Genomic DNA, 18511 nt, shown 5'->3' with positions numbered 1-18511 from the left:
ATTTCTCTCTGATAGTTGCTAAAGATGCACAGATCTTGTCCTACAAGCTTTATCTTTTCAAGATTAGATTTTAATGATGCATTCTAATCTTTAAATCATCTTGGGTGTCTGATTCCACTGGCACAGAGTGATAAGTCTTAGGTACAAAGAGATTATGTCACAAGAAGCAGTATTTTGGATGCATAGTAATCTGGCCCAGCTATGTTCATCCTTCTTTTCCTACAAAGCAGACCTAGGAACTTCATGGCCAAATTGCTTTTCCACAACATCTTGCCTTTTTCTCAAGTCTTCAGATTTTTTTTTTTTTTTTCCTAATGTACTCTCTGAGGGCCTGAAGGCAGGGCAGGAGAAGTAAAGCATTTAGGGTGAGAAGACCAAATTCTTCTTGCTTTACACCTACACAGAAGAGGAAGATGTCATTCTGCATTTTACACCATTGTGTGGAAAGGGAGCATTTGGATGCACAACAGAGAGACCTGCCACTATCCATCTGAAACAGCCTGACAAAACTGCAAAAGTGTTTAGGTGTCTGGAAAACAGACTGTCTGGTTTGTGCTTACATTCTAAAAAGCCCAAAATGAGAAAGAGCAGGATGAAAGAAAAATCTACTCTTAGTGACCCCTTCATGTTTTCCTGCTTATTAAGAGTCTTGCTTTTAACTCTGTGAGAGGAGCAAGTGGCATTTCCACATCTGCATACTTCAGCTCCATTGTAGAACAGAATGAATGTGGAAACAAACTATAGCATGTAGTTGAAAACAGAGAAATAGAGAGTTAAAGATAACATGTTTGTTTCTGATGCCAGGAGAGGTATACTGTGCCTAGAGAAGGAGCTCCAGAGGTTTCTGTTAAACCATTTAAACCATGAGACTAGGAGGTCGCATGGGAGTGTAAAATATCCTCCACCCTTTGCTGTGAAGGGACAGGTGTAAATTGTGCTGTGGACAAGGTTTTTCCCTTAAATGAGGCAGTGATAATTGTTGTGTGTTGGGCACAAGATCTTGGCATGGGACACAGCCCCCTGCTCATGGTGGCCTATTTCTGTGAGCATTGCACTCGCTCTGCCTGCCCAGGCAGCCGCCTGCCCGCCCCTCAGAGCTCCCTGCTGGGCTTCAAATTTCTCAGCTGCCAGACCTTGGAAAATGTGTTTTCATCAGGCAGAAATGTATGGTCTTCTACATAAATGAATGGCACTTTACAAATATTCAGTTGTGTTCTGTGCTGCCACAAAACCCATCACAGGTGTCGCAGGCTGGCTGTTTCCAGCCCCACACTCATGTCTGTGGATTAGGAAGGTGAATGACTCGGACTGGATGCTGCTCTGCAAGGAGGGGCAGAGCAATGTGCCCTACTCTGAAGAGAATCCCTGACAAGGAGGACAGAAGGGCTCCTTTTCAAGCCTTGAGATGCAGCACAGAAATTAATCTTCTGCCTGTAAAATTCTGCCCTGTAATGACAGCTGTTCTCGGAGGCACTGAACAGATCCCTGAACCTCTCACTCCTCTCCCTCATTGATAGCATCTCTGTTTACTGTAGCTGGGACTTCTTGCTCCCATAATTTCTAGACTCAACAACAAATTCTGCAAGCCTGACCCAAGGAATGACAGACTAATCACTTCTCTTGCTGCAGCTCTACCCATCCACGAGCCACCCAGCTGTCATGCAACATCTCTCAAAATGCCGGTGCCAGTGACCTACCTGTATTTACTTACATCTCACAGCCCTGCCCAGGCTTAACTCTTGTTAAAATTCAGAGGTGAAAGGTAACAGTTATCTAAAGAGGCGCAGTTCAAGATAAATGAATCAAAGACAACAGAAAAAAAAAATCTTCCATGGCATAGAAACAGGAGCCATATTCTTGAAAACTGACATTTTTGGGGCAATTCCAAAAGCCAGTCTTGCTGTAAAATGAGGGTAATCAAATCTCCAACTCCAACTCCAACTTGTTTGTAGGTAGCTCCAGGGATCAATAGTTCACTCCCTTCATTTATATCATCAAGGATTAGCCACTGCTGGATTGGGATAATGATTTTGAATTAATATGACCAGGTTATGATCATATCTGATTGTGGTGCCCTCTTTTTGCTTGTACAGTGCTGAGCTTCAGTGTCTGAAATACTTCGGCAGGGTGGATGGGCAGGGGCTGATGGGATGAGAAGTGCCCTTTCCTGTCTATACTGTGGCCATAGGTGAGGTGCTTCATGCCTTTCATTGATGTCTCTGGATGTATAAATACTTTTGAAAAGCACTAGCAACACCCTGTAGCTGAAGGAGAAAGAACCTGTGCCTGACAGAATTAATTCTAATTATTGTAATGCTGATTTGGATCCTTGGGCACTGCCATAATTATACTAGTAGTAATAAATAATAATGGTGGTTATCATTATTTTATTATTGTTTTCCCTCTAGACATTGCAATGATGAGAAAGAGTCTTGGATAGACTACCTAGATAATTACTTGTATAAATTTCACCACATTCCTAAGAAATAGATTTATTAGCTGCATGCCAGCTCTGTGCTAAGCTGGTTTTTGATGGTGTAATAAATACCATTAAAAGAAATCAGATAGGAGTTGGGTACAGGTTTGAGCTTTAAGTTTGATGAGAATAAATTTTTTATTCTGTCAACTTACTTTTAATCTTCCTTCTTATATATCCCCTAGAACCTGCTTGCATCTTTTATTTACCTTTAACAAATAGTAGCTCTCACCCAGGTTGTTTTGCCACTGAATTAGGCTGCCAGAGATACTTGCAAACAAGGTAGATCCCACACTATTAATAAGTTGTCCCAGTTATTTTGCTTTTCCACTAGTACCTTGTGAGATGCAGTCTCTACTCAGACCCTAGGAAGAGTCTAGGTCATTAAGCACTTCCAAGGGTACTTGCTATTCACTTCTTCATTCACTTGCCAGTCATTTAAGCCAGCATCTTCAAACTCGTCATCTTCTTTCTTAAATCTCAGCAGGGAGCCAGATTTATGCCTCTGACTGTGATCTCCAACACCATCACCGTAGCATTACAGGCTGCTGCTGATCCTGCCTTTAGAAATGGTCCTGGCCAAGCATTTAGATTGTGTTCCATCAATGAAAGGCATTAAGGGTATATAGGAAACGTGGCTCTTTTGTTTGCTGTATTTTATTCTGGCCATGTTGTCTGTGAACAAAAGCGTTTGCTCTTAATGCCGTTGCTCGTCTTGGTTTGCAACGATCATTTCTGTGATGGTGAATTAGCAGGAGATGCTGGTGCGTGCCCAAGCTCACAGCCATTAATTTTCCTGATTTTCTTCTGATAGAGCAGGTGCAAACTGGCAGCATTTGACCCTAATAAGTTACACTAGTCTTGCCAGATTTTGTTTGCCTGGAACAAGTAACATTATTTGTATCAACATCCTGATAAAAAGTAAGCAAATGGATTTGTTGGGCAGGTAAATTTTCCTGACGAATTTGCAAGCCTGTGTTTAAACAACGTAATTTATTTAATCTTGTGATTTTACTAGTTCTTTATTGTAATCATATAATAGAACCATTACAGTACATGTTTTCTTCTCTCATGAGACAGATGGATAGTGACTGAGGCTCAAAGATAATGTTTATCTACAAGATAGAAAAACGAAGGCAAAGAGATTTGCAAGTTAATACATTTTGAGCTGATAAAACAATTCCAAAAGAGAAGCAATGCTGGGGTGTAATTTTTTCTTAAAATCCTGTTTAATAAAACATTCAATGACTTATGACATACGTATTGCAATGATGTTGCTCTATAAATGTCCCTTCCTGCCATCATTTACATGATTGATTACTGTGCAGCTGCATAAACTTGTATAACTCGGTAAATAACCTATTACCTCAGTATGCACATGGATTTTTGGTGCATGTTGTGGAAATATATGTTGTATGTTTGGGCATCTATGCTTTTATATCTCACAAACCCATAATTACAATAAATCAAGATATTCAAAATACAACTTTCCACACAGAGTGCTGAGTCTGATTTGTACATAGCTGAAGGTTGGCTATAATTTAACAAAGTTTCTTTTCTGCTTCTCCCAAGATATGTAGACATATTGGTTTTGAACCATTAATCACTCTGAAGACGATAAAAAAAATCAAATAGTGGACAGCTAAAATGCAGCATCATTGCACTCTCTTCTTTGCCTGAAGTTTCAGTGCTTTAAGGATTAAAGTAAAAAGTTAAAGTTCCACAATAAACAAGATATTCAGTCTAAATTGTGTCAACTTGAGCAGCAGTTTCTAATGAGCACACAGCTAACAGACTCTTAAGCCTCATGAGAAACTGTCTACCCCAGTCTGGAGTTCTTTTTTTGGTAATCAAAATAATTTGACAGAGATAAAAAGAAGTAGCTTTTCTTTGGTTAAGTGCTTCATCTTACATGAAAATCTTGGTTTTCCTGTTTTCTGGAGTCCTAAATACTGTCCAGGGAACAAAGCAATTTAATTTGATTTTTTTTTATTGCCCTGTCTATCTTGGTAGAAAATATGTAGCTCTCTTATAATGGGAACACAATTACTTTAGAGTAAGCATTTATATTCCTAATAATGAAAACAAGCCAGCAAGATCAGCATGTTGAGCTGATAGGGCAAATACTGGGAAGGCATTGGGGTGGAGAGGCCAAAAGGCAGCTGGGTGATGAGACAGGCCATTGCTTTGGTCCGTGCAGGGAGGGACCAGCCCCAAAATACAGGCTTCAGTTTCCTCAGTCCAGGATGGAGCTGGAGCTCCTCTCTGCTGCCAGCAATTCTGCAGCGTCCTGTCAGCTCAAACACTTGCTTTTAGTGGACAAGACTCAGATCCCTGAGTTGTATGAGACCCTGAGCCATAGATAGTCAAAGACAATTTTTTTTTTCCTTACACTGCCAGAACAAGTGTGTTTTCTATTTCTTAAAGATAGATTCTGAGTGAAATATGAACAAAATTGAGGTTATATTATAGACCTAGCTCTTTCCTGCTGTCTCCTGCTGGGAGAAGCAGGTAGTAGTGGTGGGCTCACAGGTGGACCTTGGCAAAAGGAAAAAGTCCCACTTGTCCAGGGAAAGATCACAAATAACAGTTCTAAGTGTGTCTTTATTTTAAATGTTAATCATTTATTTCAGTGCCCTTTTGAAGCACAAAGCTTCAATACACGTCATACCTCTGAGTCTACGGCATGGTGAGTCATATGGCATGGAATGTAAATAGGTGTCACAAACTCTGTCAGTCCTCCTGTTCTCAACCAGGCAGTCTGGGTGGAAGCTGAACCAACTGTTCCTAGGCAATAATGTACATTTACATAAAATGTTTCACATTTTTCATGTTTATTCTGTGCAGATGGCTCCATTTTGAACATCCAGAATTTGTTTTGACTTTGTGACTGTAGCTTGTAAACAGAGAGTTGGCTGGCATCTGCACTGGGTATAGGTAGCTTTTCGTATTTGATCTAAAATTGAGTGAAGCTGTAGCCAAACCATTAGTCAGTCAAAATAATGTTGCAAGCCAGTTAAAGGCAGCATATCCAAACCATGAGGGAAGACTGAATGAGAGATGGTAGCGCTGTCCATAAATTGACAAATTGATGCGCTCGCGGTGTTTCACTTACACAGCTACTTTATCCAGACTCTAAATGTGGCTTTGCAAATCAAGGCATCTCACTATTAAATGTTTTGAACAGAATCACACAGACGTTCTGTTATGGGAACGTGTTGATACAAATAATGCAGGAAAAATGCAGATACACATCTATTTATAACTCAAGATGCAGAAAAATTCAGTTGCATCACTATTAAACATGAAAGCACTATGGCTGATTCTTGTATGTGTGTATTACATGTTTGGAAATTAGTTTCAAGGACAAACAAATAGCAAAAAATGTAGATTTCTCTAATTTTTATTTTGTCAGTTCCACTACTAGATCTTGCAGGTGAAGTATTAGGGTTATTTTTCTTGCTATCAGGTATTTAAACATTTTTGCTCTTTCCTATATTTTAGTTAACAGAAAGGGACACTGATTCTGATTCATTATTTGAGAGTGTAATCGAGCCATCTTTTGCTTTAAAGGGCTCCCTGTGCCTTTGTCTTTTCTGGTTGAAACAATTTAGTTAAAGGATAAGCAGCCAAACTATGTTCAAAGGCATTCGCTTGATTTTGTTGGATTTAATTATTCCAGACAATCAGAATATTTTTCAGTAACTCCCCCCTTACCCATTCAGAGGATATCTGTGCTTCCTGCTTATCTGCAGGTTCAGTTCTGCTTGCACATTGCTCAGGTCTATCACCTTGCTGGAGAAATACATGATTTGTAAATCTGAAAGAATTCCCCAACAGCTACCATAAAATTAAGCTGTTAAAGAGCTCTTGGAGCTTGTTTAAATGTAGACCTAAACAAATCTCTTTGCTGTTTAGCTCAAGATAAATCTTTTTAAAAGTCCTGTTCTAAATCACTTCCCAATTTTAATGAGTTTATATATCAGCCTTTGCCAGATTTTTACTGTAGCTTTTCTCTAAGATTATAGCCATGATAAAGTAAGGACTAAAATTGTTTATTATATATTATTCTTCAGAAGCAAAACTTTTTCCCCCAGAGGCTGTTGGGAGAGCTATTGATTTTCTGCCACAATGTGAAATGTGTGACCTTTATAATATGAGCAATGATTACAAGGCCAATAAAATGACATCATTCTGTTTAAACTTTAGAGTTCGCCAGGCAAATAGCAGAATGTGCCACATTTAATGATGTCCATGGATGATAAGGGTGTGTTGACTGGCTTCAAGTGAGACTGAAACATGAAGGAGGCAGGCTCTCAATCCCCAAAACACCTCATGTCTGTGTCAGGAGTTGGGGATCAGAAGTGTATGCACCGGGTAGAACTCTTGACTTTCCTTAGCCCTTAAGGCAGGAAGTCAGGGCTTTTCTGGTAAGAGGCTTCTCTAAATGTTTGCATTTACTGATGTCACCAACAAAACTCCTCCTGTTGTGGCATAGGATGAGCTATTTGGGGAACAGCTCTATATATTGCTACAGATTTTCCCAGATCCACTGCATTTGCAGTTACAGGACTAAATTCTATTCTTGTAATATGGCTTTAGCCACTTTGTTGCAGTTCCTCTAGAGGAGCCAAGAGAAGACTCTCTCCCAAAAGGATAAATTCTAACTGCACAGGGCACATGATAGTCTAAGATTAGTGAAAACATTGAACACAGAAACCTTTATTCAGACTTTGAAGGGAAGGTTACAACCTGATTCACTGAAATAATTTCATAAAGAAGTCTATGGAATTTCCCTTTTCAGCGACATCAGTTTGTTCCCTGACATTATGTTCTTCTTATCCTTCAGACACTTAATGTTTGATCCATTAGGACCTGCTTCAGCCAATTCCCTGTGCATTCTTCATCCTCTACCAAGCCAGACCCCTGGCATGGAAGCTGGGGTAGCTCTGATTTCCCTGTGCAGGCTGAATCCAGCCTCTACTTGGTATTTGATCCAGTCAAACATGGAGCCAGACAGCTCGCTGCTTAGAAAGCACAAGGAAAACAGCACAACACATTTAAGGCATTGCAGAGGCAGGAATAGGGATAATTTTCTTTCCCATTTCTGGCTCATTGTGTAATATCAATAATCTCTGTAGCTTTGTATTATACTTGCCGTAAGTGGCTCTAGTGATTGATTAAACACCTTAGCTTTTCTTTGGCATTTAATCAATTGCAGCAGCAGTTTATTGCTCGGTGTATTACAAAGTAAAAGAGATTATTACTTAATTATTGTGAAAAATAGCAGCTTGCAGTTGTTGCTAGCATGGGTATGTGTCTGCACTGACATTGGTGTCACATCATCCTTTCGTTTGTGCTCCTGGTCTCCGCACTGGGTGCGACTGTGCGATTCCCAGTGGATCACGCATGGTCCTTCCCACAGCTGTTGCCAGCACAGTGCAAGTAGTGGCATTAAATAAATAATTGCTTGTGGTAGTCCTACACTGCAGAGCCTGACTCTTGCTTGCTGGGTACCTTCAAACCTCCATGAAATTTTAGGTGGTGTGTTTATTAACCAGCCCACGTGAAAACGAGCTCACTGTCAGGTAGAAACCACTTCGGGGAGCAGTTCAGCAAGAATTACATCAGTACCAAGAGGTATTTGACAGCCCAGAGTGCAGCACCAGATGTATGTGAACTGGAGATAAATCAGATATGGGGCATATCATTGGGGTGTGAGTGTGAGAAAGGAAAAAACCCAACATTTTGTGACATTCTTTTGAGGATCTAGGAAATGGCAACTCTTCTGTTTGCCACCAGTGGATTTCTGCATCAGATGCAGAATTGAATCCATATGCAAGAGTTCAGAAAGAATACTGTGGTGTGGCAAAGCGCAAGGATTTAGACCTTATAGACCTCTGTCCTTGTAGGGTTACAACAGGTGTCATAATCAGTATGTTCTTAGCATCTACTTGTAGAATACAGTTTAACCCATCTGTGTTGCCACTAAAAGGGACAGTTGATCATTTAGAATTTTAAAAATGGGGTTTCATTCCTTGGTTTACTCCTGATTCTCTGTGATCATAGGCAAGTAATCTTGTCTCCTTGTGCTTCAGTTTCCTCCTGTGAAGGGGAGTAACCATTGTTCACTACTTTAGAGAAGTCTAAGAAATTAGAGACTGCTATCTGCTCCTCCATTGAAAATGAAACCACTTTGAAGTTTTGATCCATCAGAGATTCATATGAACTAAAGCTGTGCCCTTGACTTGTCCAGAGCTGGTCAATGAAGGACCAGTGACAAAGCATCCACTGCAAATTTTAAGTATTTCCCGAAATGAATTTAGGTGTTGTTGGGATGGGTGGTTGGGGTGTCATGCGGGAAAAAAACTGAACCTCGTGTGTTGTTTATTTTTACTCTGTGATGGTAGTAGAGGTCTGACCATCACATTTCTAGGCAGCTGTGTGAACCCAAGAGGTTGGTAGTGCTCGTGGTAGTCTTTGCTCATGCTTCAAGCTGGCGTTGCCTGTGAGCAGTGGTGCTGTGGCCAGTCCGTATCTGTCGCGCTGCATCGTGTGCCGGTTTTGTGTCACTTGTGTGATGGCTTTTGCAATACTCGAGCAGAACTGGAGCAAGCAGACGTTGACTGTCCAGTGACAATCAAAAAGCTCATGTTTCTTTGAGAAGGTGCTGGATGGTCCTAACTATTAAAAGAGTTTATTTTCTTACTCCAACAGATTTCCCCTCCCCTCCTTGATGTTACCAAATTTATCATCACTTTTGTCTTTCAGGTGTAACCTGTCTTTAGTGTTGCAGACACATCAGCCATGCATTAAGAACTGGGCCCTTACCTTATAATTCAGTATGACTTTCTTTTTGTCCAATAATTTCACAAGCACTAATGCACACTTCAAATGCAGGAGATACTTTGATCCCCAAATTGTTCAGCACTTCATGCAGGAAAAACCATAGGCCACAGTCATGAAACTCCTAGAGGATGGCTGCTGGCTTCCTGTGGCAGAGCTGGTTGTTGTTTTCCCCCCACTCCCTTCTTTGCTCTAACCATTTTGTCTGTCTAGCTTGTCTTGTATTCAGTTTTCAAAGCAATTGCCATGAAGGGCTTCCTTTTTTTAGTGCCTAAAAGGGAACAATAGATTTTTTAGAATAAGTATATATTGTATTTTATATGGCCATCTGTGTACCATAGATATCATATTGATCATATCTGTAATTTAATATAACATTCAGAGAAGTTCAAGCTAAATAGATATCAGTAATTGTTATTACTATTTTTCATGAAAAGGTCTTTAAATGTATGCTTAAGTGCACATGACATCTAAAATTATCCTAGTGCTGGATTCTTGAAAAAGTAGATGACCTTTTCTGTTGAAATTGGAGAGTCATTTTTCCTTAACAGTTATATTATGCACAGAAGATGAGATGTTAACCAAGGTGTTAAAATGTATTGTTTCCTTTTGAAAGCTAATCCTGTTCCTCATTTTCATTAATGTTGAATCATTCATTTTCCTTTTTCTTTTTTTTTTTCCTTTCCTTTCCTTTTCTTTTGCAACTGTTTTTGCATGAAAATGCAAAGTAGCAATAAAGATTTTTGTAAGACTTGCTTTAAGATTCTTCTCTTTCAGATCCAGTTAAAGTTTTTAAGTTCAGTTATTTTAAAATTCATATTCTTCAGTTCCGTAAACAAAAGTAATGGAGAAATATAATGAGGTGCAAAGTGATTTTCTAGCCCTCACTAATCAATAAATGCCAATAAAATGGGGATGGTGTAATGTCCATAATTTAATTGTCTGCTGTTACCAGGTCACCACGAGACAGCAGCAGAAGTGGGGAGAAGCTGGAACTGGCCATGTCCAACCTCACTGCGGATGTCCTGGAATTACTCCTGGAGTTTGTTTATACAGGTTCTTTGATCATAGATTCAGCCAATGCAAAAACACTACTGGAAGCTGCCAGCAAGTTCCAGTTTCATACTTTCTGTAAAGTCTGCGTTTCATTTCTAGGTAAGAATCATTGCATCTAGTGAGGTTTTAAAATGTTATGTTAAGGTTTATAAACCTGTCTTTGAACAACTCTTGAAAGATAATGAAGAAACCCAAGATGAAATAGAGTAAAATAAAGTGAAGCAACATTGATTTGGTTTGTGATTTGAATTTCCAATGTTGACATGATGGCCAATTGAAAATGGTCTAGAGAAGTGTAGCTTGTTGCTTAAGTAGCAACAGCTTTCACAACTTGTATAACCTGTTTTGTTGAATCTTGTTCCACTCTTGGAATCTTGATGACATTTTGTTTCCCAGAGGATGATCTCTGCATAGATACCAGGCTGTAACACACAGGTTACTTACAACTGTGACAGCATATTTTGGGTTCTACACCAGGTCAGCTTGGTCAAACACCAAAAGAGTTTGGAGGTGGGCTCCAATGAAGTAAGAAATGCAAATCTGCCAAAAAATTAAGGACTCCATTGCAATAGCTGCAATTTTCTTTGCATTTCTGAGAAAGTCCTTCTTTACATGTGCAGTGTTCCAGATTGAATGTTTCTGGGGTTTGCTGCTACATACAGAGCTATGGCCTAATGTCATCAAGGTGGGTAGAAGGAAAGGTTGCTGTGCCCACCCCTGGTAACTGGTGTGCCCTGTGTGCACAGGGAGCAGTTGTCTCAGTGAGGGTCTGCAGAGCAACATCTTTGCCAGTGCCTCAGTCCATCTTCTCATGGCCATGAGAAATCCATTCTTGCCAGAAGCACCATGTCATCCTGATCCTTTCACTTTCCCTCTGCTTTCCAGCAGAAGGTATTTCAAAACAGTCCCAAGATTTCCAGCTCAGCTAAGCTTTACTGGGCAGAACAGGAGCCAGACAGACCTGGCATGGCAGAAGATGAGCCACAGCTGGAGCTCAACTGAAACATGGTAGTTTAAATTCCTGCTGGTACCACAAGCCACTCCTTCACTGTCATAGCTGTAATAAGACAATAATAATTTAAAAACTAACATAAATTTATTAATACCAAAAAATTGATGTTATATAATGTACTTCCCAGGTATAAGTAACAGATAACCTTTTTTGACATCTGATTTCTGCTTGGGCTTCCTTAACTTCCATCTTGGTGTGAGAGGCATCATTCTCTCTGAAGCCCAAATAAATTGTAGGTTTTCCCTGGGAAGTTCTCATTTGAAATTGACATCTACTATTGCAGAATGTGAAAGATGAGACTTTGGAAAATGTTACTCTCAAAAAACAAGAACAACAAAAAACCCTCAAACAAGTCCAGTTTACTGCTGTGTTAATTTTCACTGCTAAGCCAGCCTGCTGGCAAGATGAGTGGTGTGACTAGGCTGGTACAATGCAGGCATCAGTAAGGAATCTCTGGCTTTTTTTTTTTTTTATGCCAGAGATTCTTTTTTATGTGCCCCTTATTTCAATGTCTGTTCTCAAATGGAGGGGGTACTGGTGATGTGAAATTTATGATTTCAAATCTCACCATGGACTGTCCAGTTTGAATGAGGCTCTGGCTCTGGCATTGCTTGCTCCCAGCTTCCCTTTACCAGATTTTTACAATGATTAGATCTTACAGTCTTTCCAGAAATACAGGATGTGTTTAAGCTGTGAAATCACTGAAGATTCAGCAAAAAAACTAAAATACATTTATTTCACTGAATCACTGTGAGAGTTCTCTTCTCTGATAGTTAATATTTTAATTCAGTGAACCGTTATGGTGTGAAATAGTAGAGTTGGTTATAAGTTCAATGATATATGGAGAGTCACTGGAACTTTGTATTCTCATTTGGAGAATTCACAGAGTGTAATTGCTTATTTTTATTTATAGCTGTGACTTGATTGCGCTACAGAGACAGCAGAGCATTTGCCATCTGAAAAGTTTAGGGGAAAGCATTTTGTCTTCTCTGTGGCTGTGTTTTTATTTTTCACCTCAGCCACCTCTGTGCTGTACAAAGCAAAAATATGGTAAAACTCAGGGTTTTTTTTTATTGCAGGGTTTCTGGAGGGTTGACCAGTGTAAAAAGTGAATTTTTCCCATCAGTCCATGTCTAAATAGGGAGAGAAGGGAAATTCAAAGTAGTACAAGTCCCAAATTACTAAGTCTGTTCAGCACAGCACAGCACAATCTTAAAGGGAATTCGGGTCATCTTTTTACAGCCATGAAGATCCAGAAGGATCCCAGTGTGGTGATGTCCAAGCATCTTTTGTGTCTCTATCCTGGGCCCCTCAGCAGCCTTGGGCAGAGGCACCCCAAATTTTCTTGCACTTTTTGGTGAAAAGATGTGGCAAAATATGTCAGGGAAGTAGTTTCATGTCAGTGGGAGATTTCTTAACCAGTTTCCCTTGGATAATTTGTCTAGACCATGAGAAATGAGAACAGTTTTGTGCTGACTGATGCGGCGGTGGTGACAGGTTCATGCAGGCACCATGTGATAACTGGGCAAATGTTTGCAATCTGGTCAGGATGTTGTAGGTATTTCCTCCATTCTGAGCTTGTACTTCAGCCTGCTGCTGATAAAGTACAAGCATTCATCCTTAAGCCTAAAGAAGCTGGTGGAACCTCGTAGTTACATGGACCAAATTAGGAAAGATCAGGAGCTCTGAATTTTCGTAGTCTCCTGAGCAAAGAGCACAAAATCAATGTTTGGAAAGAATATTAGAGGAAGCAATGAGAAAAACTGAACGATGGATCAGTGAAGAGACCTGCATTCCTCAGGCACCTGAAGAAAGAAGAGGCCTTTATGGTCCTTATGAGTTCAAGAGAAAGTATTACGGGCAATTTTTTTTATTCATCCAAGTTGGAGAATTTTGATCCAGCCAGAGAACTGCACTGCCTAGCCCTGGAGAAACCCTAATATATGCACTTCATATAAACTATGTATCAACTTCAACTATATCTGGAGGTAGGAGGAAGGAATATGACTCTCACAGGGAAGAGAAATCTTTTGGACAATTCATTAGACAGTGAATGCATCCGATAGTCTTCCACCTATCCTCCATCTTCACATGCTTTTTGACACTAGTAGGAATACCTGAGAAGTTTCCCATCAGAATGTACACAGAGTATCACAAGGATGTCCCCATTTTGTGCTGTTTTTAGTGATATCCAAATCATCATCTAGAACACACAAATGCTTAATGCACACAAGAGGGGGTTTACAACCACCACTGAGCTTCAATTGTACTGTTACCATAATCTCAATGAGTAATCCTTTCTGCAAACTGTTTATCTGTGGTGTTATCTCAAGTCTCCCTGCTCCCAGAAGTGCAGTTGGAGCAGTCTGCCAGGCTGATTGTCTCCTGATGATGCTGCACGGGATCCTGCTCCAAAGCCACATCTAACACAGTGGAGAATACCAGCTGCTGATCTGCATTATTGTGACACACTTAGCAACAAATATGCTATCCAGCACGGTCTCAAATCAGAGAGAACCTACTAGATTTCATCTGATATCCCAAAAGTCCACTCATGAGTCTGTTATAAACTATCCCTGAGCATTGGGAATAGCTTAGCAGTCAGCATTTGTGTTCTGAACAGAGACAAGGTGAAGCTTCAAAAAAAATGTGTTGTTACAAGCCGAGTGTCACGGTGGCAAAACAACAATTATTGTAAACATGCCAGTGTCCAAAGGAACACAGCTCAGGAGCAGACAGAGCAGAACTGGTCCTCAGCTGTCTTTGTCATGCCAGCATTGACAAGTACCCCTGGATTGCAGTCATTTGGGATGAGTTGTAATTATTTAGCAGAAGTCTATTAAGTAGTCATGCAGGCTCCCTTTATAGCCAGTGAAGAGTAATATTGGTAAGGCAGGTTCTGCTCACTCTGGAGTTGTCATCCAAAATATTATCAGATTAATCCAGAATATTACCAGATTGCTACTTAGAATTGCTTGTTTATGGGTGTGCAGGGATATTAATGTGAATGCAGAGTTGCACCACAGACAGCTGAAGTTGAGAGACAGTGAGTCTTGCTGCCAAATTTTGAGTCAGAGCTGAAAAATGGGGGGATGAGGTGGTGTCTTTATATCTCTATAGGATAGAGATTTTCCATATTGCCTACAGCTCTTGTCCCAAGGTCAGTGTTCCTCACCAGCAGTGAATCCCTCTAGTTCACGTGCCAGTCCTCATCTTAAAGAGATGTTGTTGTGCCCAGATTGCTGTGGCCCCCATCACACAGAAGTGAAGTGCAGAGAAGTGTGTCACCATCCCCCTGCACATCCCCTAATCCCACATCTCCCTGGGATCCCTCTCCACAGGGCCTCACAATAGCTCCTGAACCAGACAGGGACATCATTGGAATCTGCCACCAAGGGGCTTCTCAGGGAAGAGGAGGGAATAAAGCTCCAAGGGCCAAGATGGACCTGCTTGGACCAGTGTACCAGGCTGCATCAGTCACCCAGTGTTATTAGAGCTAGAGAAGCTAGAGATCAGAAGAAATCAGTTGTGAGCAGTGGTTTTTCTGCTGCACACCACAGGTTCAGCTGGAAATGGTGTGGGGATCACTCCTGATACAGGCAAAATCAGTCCTCTGAAGAGAGAGACTCTTGAAAGTCTTCACCATCATTCGCTGCTTAATGAGTCAAAATTGATTATTCCCTTCATTATTAACTCTGTGAGGATAAGGTGAAACAGTGGCAGATTGGCCTTTGACTTGAGAGTTTGCCAAGAAATTATAAGAGTTTTGGGCTCTGTTAGATGATTACTTTACCCCAAGCCATATGTATACCATGAAACTCTGCCAGCAGACAGAAGAAAGGAATCTGGAAGATGTTTTTAGTTTTTTGGGGTTTTTTGTGCTTTGGATATTGTTTTTCCTTTCCTTTCCTTTCCTTTCCTTTCCTTTCCTTTCCTTTCCTTTCCTTTCCTTTCCTTTCCTTTCCTTTCCTTTCCTTTCCTTTCCTTTCCTTTCCTTTCCTTTCCTTTCCTTTCCTTTCCTTTCCTTTCCTTTCCTTTCCTTTCCTTTCCTTCCCTTCCCTTCCCTTCCCTTCCCTTCCCTTCCCTTCCCTTCCCTTCCCTTCCCTTCCCTTCCCTTCCCTTCCCTTCCCTTCCCTTCCCTTCCCTTCCCTTCCCTTCCCTTCCCTTCCCTTCCCTTCCCTTCCCTTCCCTTCCCTTCCCTTCCCTTCCCTTCCCTTCCCTTCCCTTCCCTTCCCTTCCCTTCCCTTCCCTTCCCTTCCCTTTTTTTTTTCCTTTCCTCTTTTCCTTTTTCCTTTCCTTCCCTTCCCCTGCCCCTCCCCTTTCCCCTTCCCTCCCCCCCTCCCCTTTTTTTTTTTTTTCCAAGAACAAAAATTGGTAGCTTTGGGCTTCACAGATAGTTTACAACCCATCTCTGGGCAGTCTTTAAGTGACAGAATCTACTGACAGCAAACAGTGCCACTGCTGCAGTCAGCTTGAGGAAATGGGCTCCTTGGAGTCAGTACAATCAACTGATGCAAAATAAGATAACCTAGTTTTTAGACTAACACATCTGTAAAAGAAAATAAAAAGAGTTGGGAGGAGAAGAAAGCAAAACAAACCCACAAAACTCCTAATCTCATGTCAGGTTAAAAAAAAATAGGAAAAAATGGTTCATAATCCCATTTTATTGAAAACCACATATAGATAGCGTGCAGGTTTTCAATCTGATGAAGGCAGAGGCTGAGTGCAGGGAAGAATCCCTGAGCATTTCCAGCAGAAGCAATCTGATGAGAGTTTTGTTTGAAGGGATATGGGGTTCTTGCTCATTCCTGTCCAGGGCTCTGTCATAGTGCACTAGGATGTGACACTGCCAAATGTGACAGACTTCTCTGACAGCACAGGAGCCTGCCACTGGTACCGATGCCATTGTGATCTGTTGCAGTTCTCACTCTTATTACTTTTTTCTTTTTCAGTTCTGTATCTTAATATAGTCTTCTTATTAGTAGTGGCTTGGTTAACAAAAGCTGCAAAGAATCTGAGAGTTCCTCTTATAAATGTCTAAAATTGGTGGGTTTTTCTTCAAAATAGCTGGAAAGGGAAAAAAGTACAGTCAAATGTATGGTGTGGCACACTTCTAACACAAAGCTACACACTGTGCTGCTGCTTCTGTTTGCTGGGAAGGAGATAATGCTGTCTCCTCTGTGCATGATTTTCTTTGAAACCCACTACACAACGTTTAACAGAAGGCGTTAGTATAATCTGTGTTTTGCATAAGGGATGTCATCACATTCAGCAGCAACAAAGTTCCTTTGAAAAAAAAAAAAAAGAGGGGGGGGATGTTTTTGTTTTGTTTTTGAAGTAGCTTAGTAGCTGAACAGGGCAAAAATTATCATAAAGTGACTGCAGCATTCTCAGAAATGTCCTTAGTGCTGTTTGCATTTATTCTTAAGTGTCTGCACTGGCGTTTACATCTTTGCTGTTCCTTAAAGCAACATTGTAGGCGGTAGGAACAGCAGCAGTCTCTTGGCTGGGTTCCCATCCCTTGGGAAGCCCCAGATAGTTATGTCAGTAGGTTTCCCCAGTGCTTTGTGGAGGCTTACACAAGAAGCAAACTCAGAAAGTACATTTCTCTCCCCATCTCCAACTCAATTTTTGTGCCCCAGTTCCAAATTAACCCAGGGTGCTTCTTCTAGTTAACTCCCTGCAATTAATTAGGGTTGGAGGTTTGTCCATGACACTTATTTTTCTCATGATCTTGGAACAAATCTTAATCTTGCTTTTAATAATTCTCAATTGCCTTTTTTGTTTGTTTTTTGCCCTTTTTAGAAAAACAGTTGACTGCTAGCAACTGCTTAGGAATATTAGCCATGGCTGAAGCCATGCAGTGCACTGAACTATACAACATGGCCAAAGCTTATGCCCTGCAAATTTTCCCAGAGGTGGCAAACCAAGAAGAGATCCTTAATATCTCCAAAGACGACTTCATTTCCTACATGTCCAATGACAGCCTAAACACCAAAGCAGAGGAGCTGGTGTATGAAACAGTGATAAAGTGGATTAAGAAGGACGCCGCCATCAGAGCTCAGGTAAAAATAATCTCAGCAGCCTCACTCTGTTCTGTCCCCATTAATGTCTCTTTTAGAATAGAAACCATCTTCATGCAATTTTAACCATACGGGTGTCTAGGAGATGGGGTGGGCAATTCAGATAAAAAAAGAAAAGACAAAGGGAATGCAGGCTATGCACAAAATGTATGTAATTTCAAAATCTGATCCCTACATCCGATCATTTAGAATGAAAATCTCATTTGTGACATGCATGGTACAAAGTTGTTGACTATAGGCTCAGTCAGAGATAAATTGAGAAGAATTACAGTTTTGTGAGATGCTGCTTTAAAGGGATGCATTTTAGTAACAGCAGGAAATAAAAAATCTGTCAGAAAATCTGTATTTCTTTTGATGCCACATACTGAATGAGTATAACTCCAGTTCATAAAAAAAAGATTTTGTATCTTTATTGGTTGCTTAGATAATCCCTTGGGTTTTATGTATTTATTAGAGTTAGCCTTTCCTCAACCATATGAATTATGCAGTCTGCTTTTGTCTAAAGAAACTGAGTCTCCAACTTTCCTGGCACTATCTTGAGATAATACTAGAAACAGTGACTGGAGGCTGGGGATTTTCCTTGGGACCAGAAGTCAGCCCTGGTGATATCTAAAAACCTGCTACTTGCCTTGAGTCAACTCTGTGGTCTGAACCCCAGACCTCTCAATTTGGAGGCCAGTTCTCTGCACAGACCCCATAAGGGGAAGATTGTTTTCCCCTTCTTTAGAGGCCAGAGTTGTTTCTGCTGACCCCCAGTCACAGTTCTGGCTGTCTTTAGGTGGACAGTTGCTTATGGACACCACTGTATCTCAGGGAGGCACTTGGCCATGTTGCTGATGCCATCCTACATCATGACAATCTGTACCTTCTTAACTGAAATGTGAATTCAAGCACCTAAACATGCAGTTGGATGTTAAATGTGCCATTGGATGTGATCCAGAGCAGCTGCACATCCACATCTCACCTCTAAAGTGGGAGAAATAGTAATTCCTGCTCTCCCCAGGCTGCTGGATAAGGGCATTAAGGACAGTGGGGTAC

The 18511-nt window shown here is 40.7% G+C and overlaps 1 protein-coding gene across 7 annotated transcripts in view; it reads left to right on the top strand.

Annotated features, from left to right (window-relative positions):
• Nucleotides 1–18511, top strand: part of KLHL29 (kelch like family member 29) — a 387294-nt gene that overhangs the window by 320575 nt on the left and 48208 nt on the right. For all 7 annotated transcript variants that reach the window (XM_077782446.2, XM_085576261.1, XM_085576262.1 and 4 more), the window contains 2 exons: nucleotides 10278–10477; nucleotides 17196–17455. In XM_077782446.2, the coding sequence (XP_077638572.1) occupies nucleotides 10278–10477; nucleotides 17196–17455 (460 nt within the window). The remainder of the gene's footprint in view (nucleotides 1–10277; nucleotides 10478–17195; nucleotides 17456–18511) is intronic.

Source organism: Lonchura striata, chromosome 3 (genome assembly GCF_050655825.1).
Source record: "Lonchura striata isolate lonStrDom1 chromosome 3, ASM5065582v1, whole genome shotgun sequence".
Lineage (NCBI taxonomy): Eukaryota > Metazoa > Chordata > Aves > Passeriformes > Estrildidae > Lonchura > Lonchura striata.
The sequence above is the reverse complement of the archived record's forward strand: the minus strand, read 5'-3'. Positions and strand labels throughout refer to the sequence as shown.